The sequence below is a fragment of the Amia ocellicauda genome, chromosome 22 (assembly GCF_036373705.1).
Source record: "Amia ocellicauda isolate fAmiCal2 chromosome 22, fAmiCal2.hap1, whole genome shotgun sequence".
NCBI lineage: Eukaryota > Metazoa > Chordata > Actinopteri > Amiiformes > Amiidae > Amia > Amia ocellicauda.
Window position 1 is genome coordinate 14,154,138 of NC_089871.1, and position 6,000 is coordinate 14,160,137.

Below are 6,000 nucleotides of genomic sequence, written 5' to 3' on the forward strand. Positions count from 1 at the left end.
TCCGGTGTCACTGCATCACGGCTGCCAGTCTTGAGTCAGCAGCTTTGTGCAGCGCCTGTAGCAAATAACTGCACAGTGCCACACTCCTGACGGATAGGCCCTGTTTAGGCTGATCAAATTAGAGACCTCCCAGCCTAGATTGTGTTTTTCTCCTTTTTCTCTTTTCTACTCATCAATTATTTAAGGGTTTTAAAACCTTGCTTTATTATTATTATTTTTTTTTAATTCCCCCCCCCCCTTTTTTTTTTTTTTTTTTTTTTTAAACGTTTGCCTAGGCTTACAGGAAACGGGCTTCTGTTTGAAGGGGCCAGACAGCATTGTTTCTGAGATCTAATTGGATGTATTGGTTTAATCCTCATAAACGGAAGCAGCTGTGTGTTGCGTTTGTAATCGTTTTCTTCGAGCTTTAGTCATGTAGACTCTGTGGGCTGCGTCGGCGATCTGTACAGCTCTGTCTTTCGGTCTCGCCGGACGAACACTGAGATGCATCATGTTTTCTTGGTAGAAAGATTTTGAGTTCACATATTAGACCGATGTTGAGATTACTATGTACTATGTTGAGATTACTATTACAACAGTCATTGTGAACAATTAAAGTTTGTTGAAATCTTATGCAATGGATAGAGCATCACTCTGATTACATTATTATGTACACTAGTAACCCCTTACCTAGATAAATAAACCTGTCTGTGCCTTTAATATTCCTTTGACCTACTAAAAATAAGTGGCTATTGACTGGTTATTAATTTCAGACAACAAAACAAAGAACAATAAAATGTACTTTATTTATCTATCCTGCTATTCATTTGTTTGTTTATGTTCTTATTTGTCTCGGTCTGTCATCCAGGTGATGACATCCTGTATCCAAGATTACTTAAAAACACAACTGCCAGCACCAATTTACAGAAACTGCCAAAACAAAGTCACGTAGTGGAGAAGTTAGGCTCTCACAAATGGTCTGAAAAAATAAGTGAACCACAATGCAAAACAAAATGCAACATCTGCAGCAAATGAAGTCTGAAATACAATATGCCCAATCAGTGAGTGTGTAGTAGAAGTATGAAGTAAACATGTGTCTGGGATTTGTGGCGTACAATTTACCGGGGTGCTTCCTCGTTATGATTAGGGATTTACCTTTGGGTCTGTCAGCATTCAAGCTTATTTTTCTCATCCTAATTTCTTTCCTTTAAGTGTATTTCTACAGCTTGACAGAGATTAAGACACCTGAAGTGTTAATGAATTGCTGCTTAATTTACGACTGGGTGTGTATTACTGTCAAAGGCGCTGTTTTGATGATTGAAATGCATCAGATATACATTTATTAGTGTTATTAAAGCCAATAAAACACGGGACTGATTCACAAGCAGTGAACAGTAAAACATATTTCTGTGGAAAACCACAAATTACCTGTTAAACATGTTGAATATGTCTATATAAGCAGAGACGGCACTGCTTTTTCACGATTGCCGCCACGTTTCCCCGAGCAACCATACAAACATGATTTCACTATAGGCCACGCTCTTAATTGTTCTTAATGCGGATGTGATTTAAACACAAATGAAAAACAGACGTTTTGGGCTCAGGAGAGGAAGATTGTTCCGTTAGATAAAGTCAAACTCTCGGCCTACTCCACACCACACCGTTTCCAGTCTCCTTTGTTTCCATAGCATACGTTTTCTCTGGTGCGATTTTATGATATGTGGGCAGTTCATTCTGGTCACATGGGGCTACACTGATTTTTGGAGTCTCCTAATGTACTTTTCCCACACTCGTCTGGCCGTGTTTTTCTTACCGTGTGACGGGCTGCCATAAACAACAGCTTTTGATGTGGAGTGAGAATGCTGAGATTTCAGGTAAAATAATTGTATCAGAAGCAGTAATGAGAGATTTGTTAGGGTTTTATTTATTCCTAGATGTATGAGGTTAACTTGAATATTTCTAAATAAATAATAAATCAATCTGCAATGAAATGAAAACTGTTGTGCCAGGCACAGTAAGGAGGCCAGTCCGATATGAATTCCCACCATGATTCTCCGGTCGCCACAGTTTGCGTTTCTGCAGCGCTGGGAAGGGATCTCGTCAGCGGAGTAACTGAGGGAGCGCTCTCATCCAAAATGCGGAGATCATAACAGCACACAGTCTGTCTTTTTTACATTTTCGGGCTCTTTGACCTCTGTCTGTGGTCAGCGCAGTGAGAGAAGCGCTGGCACAGAGGCAGGCAGCTCTCGAGGCCGAGCGAGACTGTAATTGAGTGTTGTAGTGATTTTACAGCTCCCTGGCAGTGCGTCGGGCCTCCCTCCCACGCTGTCTCTGCTGGGACGCGGCTGTGTTAGATAGCTCTGGGAGGGCGGGGGTTGGGAGCCATGTAAATCAAGACACTCTTGGGCTGTCCCAGTACGCCACACTTGTTAAAAAGCAGACTGGAGCACAAACTGGAAATTATACCAGTTTAATCTGTTAAATTTGTGGTGGCCAACCAGTGTTTAGTCATGCAGGGATATTCACTACCCAGCTGCTTTTTATTTATTGATGTATTTATGTTGCTTGTTTGTTTTTGTTTGGATGTTCCGCTTTTACACAGTTTTTCATTTATAACGGAAAGGTTTGTGTATCTCCGTGTTATCACACAGCTCTCACGGGATTTGTAAAAATCTAACACTGTATACAACGCTACATATTATTTTTTTTACTCTAAAACTAAAACTAGAAAACATTCGCAAAGCTTCAGAAAATAGCGAGGAAACATCAGAGTTACACAGGCGGTTGGCATCATAAATCACAGCCTGCTTTTCCAGTTCAGATTTTTCATCACAATTGCAGAAATTAGGCAATAATTAAGCAATATGCCAAATCACTTTGAAGGAAAAATGTGCAGCAAAAGAAATCAGTCATGGCTTTTCCTAAAATAGCTTGTCTAATACAGGAACCCATGCTCCAGCCCTGCCATGTTTAACCAGGGAGTTGGACACTGCAGCTGTAAAAGTAGTGTCACTAAAGTGTTGTCTTTCTGGATCAAACACACTTTTTATTGCATAAAAGGTGCAGGACTGTTCAGAAACGCCATGCCCTCCGTTTTGTTTTCCTCGCATGTTGTTCTTGGGTTGTGCTAAATGCAATTTCCTTCTACAATGAGCCTTGATTTCCAAATGGTTTATTACCTGTTATGTAATAGGGAAAGATGCCTGGGCTTGGCAAGACTTTTTTTTCTGTGGGGGAGGGGGTTCTGTTTAAATAGAGTAAATCCATTTCCGTTGAATTTACTTAACTACCATGACAACGTCTGTAAAGAGATTTTGTGAACAGGTTTTCGTCCACCTCACTTAAGGTCTGAGTAGGATAATACATTTTCTGCTCGTGTCATTTTAACAGTCAACTTTTTTTTCCTTGTCTTTCAGACTACCAGCTTCGAACCCAGTAAAAAGGACCCCATTTTCTCATTGGACGAGCGGACTGCCCGAAGTCGCCTGCTCTTTCTCTGCTGTACATTTACAAGAAGTATTGGTTTGTCTGTGTGTCATTACCTCTAGTGTCAACATTTTAGTTACTTAAGATCACGCTCTGTTCGAAACCACTGGCTGAAGGGGTTAACCTCAAAGAATCGACCCCCCGACTCCTTGTCAGATAAGTCAACAGTGTTGTTTTCAATCCTGCCGTTATGTTGAGAGAAAAAAACAAAGTATCCTTCGCTTATATAGGTAAAAAACAATCTAAGCAAGCTGAAGCAGTGCAAATAGAGAGAGAAAGAGAGAGGGAAAGAAAATGTCCAAAAGGCTCTCATCTTTTTTATGTAGTTAAAGAACGTAATATAACATGAGCTTTTAGTTTTTCAATTATGATAATGCCTTGTTTTCCCCTCGCCATTTGGGGAGCTAACTGTGAATTTTTACGGTTCATAGAAGGTGTACAGCAGTTTAATAGGTCAGTTAAAGGTGCAGCACAATCCCCCCCATAAAGTCTGACCAATGTGCCTGCCAGATAGCAGATGTGAATCTTCACTTTGTTACGGACAGATGCATGTAGACTTTAAGCTCCTCTTACACCTGCTTCTTTTTTCTTTTGTTTTAGGGTGAAAATTCACCTGTCAAAGAATGGGTCAGTTTATTTGTACGTGCTAACAAATGTGAAAATGAAACCTTGTGGGGAGAGGCTGACACTCATTCACTCTTTTCGCTCCCAGATTTAAAACCGAATTAAAGACCGACTGCAGATCTGTTGACAGAGTGCAGCCCTGAGTGACTCGGTGAGACTCCATATTAAAATTTCAGAGGGCAGGGCCTGGGGGCCGTCACCTCCCTGGAAGCTGGAGAAAAGGTATAGACTTCTTCCCAATGAGGACATTAGTTTAGCGTTAGTACGTACTTGGGTCATAAAGCAAGGGATTCCCAGACTGTAGCATTTTAACAACAAAATTACTGCAATCCTGTCATGAAGGCACCTGCTGCTGAAATTTGACAGTGTTAGAATCAATTATGTGCTGTTTTTTTTTCTCCGTCTCTGCTGCTGAGATTGGCTTTCATTATGTTACAGATATTTTTGGGCTGTCCTTGTTGACAGTCCCGTGGAGATGAACCTGGGAAGGACTATTATGCGTCCTATACTATGTATTGATATGTTTATTTGTATCTGCACATTTAAAGTGAGGCATTGGAGCAGTTGTAAGAGGATCTTTTAAAGGAGGCAGCAGAAATATACTTCTATAGATTTTGTTGTTAATGTTTTTATGTTTGTAACCATTTCTGTTGTCGTTTTACTGATGTAATGTCATCTACTGAGCCCTGACTGACACAGCGTGCTCAATTTCAATAAAGAGGGTCATTAAGTCCAAATCCATTGTTAAAGGAGAGTTTCCTAAGAACCAGCACACTACCCACACACCCGGACTAACATAATGAGACGTATACATTCGGCTGTTGTTGACGCCATTCTCTGGTGTTGCAATGCTAATGCTTTAGAAAACAGAAGATTGCTTTAAATGTGATCTGGTTTATTCTTTGTTTAGCAAACTATGTAACTCTGAAAAGGAAATAAAACTGAAAGGAAAGACAAATACCCACAGATCCTTTAAAAAAAAAAAAAGCGTTTCCTTGGCATTCCTTTTCATTTTTCCAAAGCAAAAGCCGCGATGAATGCCCGTGTACTTGCTCTGTAACTGTTACTGTTCGTTTTAGTTTTTTTTTTTTTTTACGGAATAGTTTGCACTTTTGAGTGACCAGAAGAAAAGTCGCAAGCCGCCCATCTCTGTTGCTTTGGTAAGCTGTTGCGAAACCCGTGGGAATCCTCTCTCAAGGTTGAGGAGCAGCTACTTACTTTTCTCGTCTGTACCTTGTTGTTCAATGTCAGTGCGTTGTTTCATCATTAAAGACTGAGCGCCAGTTTTCAACATATGCCTTTCATTGAAGTCGTTTTTTGTTTTGTTATGCCTTCCATTCAGCCCTCCTGCTGCTTCAGACCCCTCTCACTTCCTTCTTTCCACTCTTTCCACCTTGAACCGGTCCCACTTGGAGCAGTTTACAGAGAGAAATGTGGTTGGACACAGCAGTGTGTACACATCCTTTATTTAAACCAAAATCAAATGTTTTTAAGTTAGTGTGGGTTATTTCACTATGGAAATGAGATCGTCCCCGGGATTTTTTTAAACTGAGTGATCAAAGTAGGCTGATAAAAAAATGTGGGAGATTGTCGCTTAAGTGAATTAATTGTACACCTCTGCATATTGCGTTGCTTCCATTAAATGATCAAAATGAAAAACCCAGAGAAAGAGAGCAAAACGGCCACACTGAACTCAGGAAACACCAGCCAGTGTTTTCACGTGTTGAGAAAGTTCAGCTCTGAATAGTGTGTGGTGTTGGGGGGGGGGTGTTGGGGGGGGGGGGAGGATAGGAAATGACTGCAGCACAGTGTTCGGGAACAGTCAGTCTGCCCTTGAGAGCTATTTTAGACTGGTGCGCTGTGAACATCGCAATTTCGCTCCGGCCCGGCGACGTCACCGCATTGATGTGG

At 41.0% G+C, this 6,000-nt stretch overlaps 1 protein-coding gene across 2 annotated transcripts in view; it reads left to right on the top strand.

Annotated features, from left to right (window-relative positions):
* The window catches only part of LOC136717840 (AP-1 complex subunit mu-1), a 31,673-nt gene extending 26,293 nt beyond the window's left edge, over positions 1 to 5,380 (top strand). For both annotated transcript variants that reach the window (XM_066695378.1, XM_066695379.1), the window contains exon 12: positions 3,396 to 5,380. In XM_066695378.1, the coding sequence (XP_066551475.1) occupies positions 3,396 to 3,418 (23 nt within the window). In that variant the 3' untranslated portion in view covers positions 3,419 to 5,380. The remainder of the gene's footprint in view (positions 1 to 3,395) is intronic.
* Positions 5,381 to 6,000: the final 620 nt, after the last annotated feature.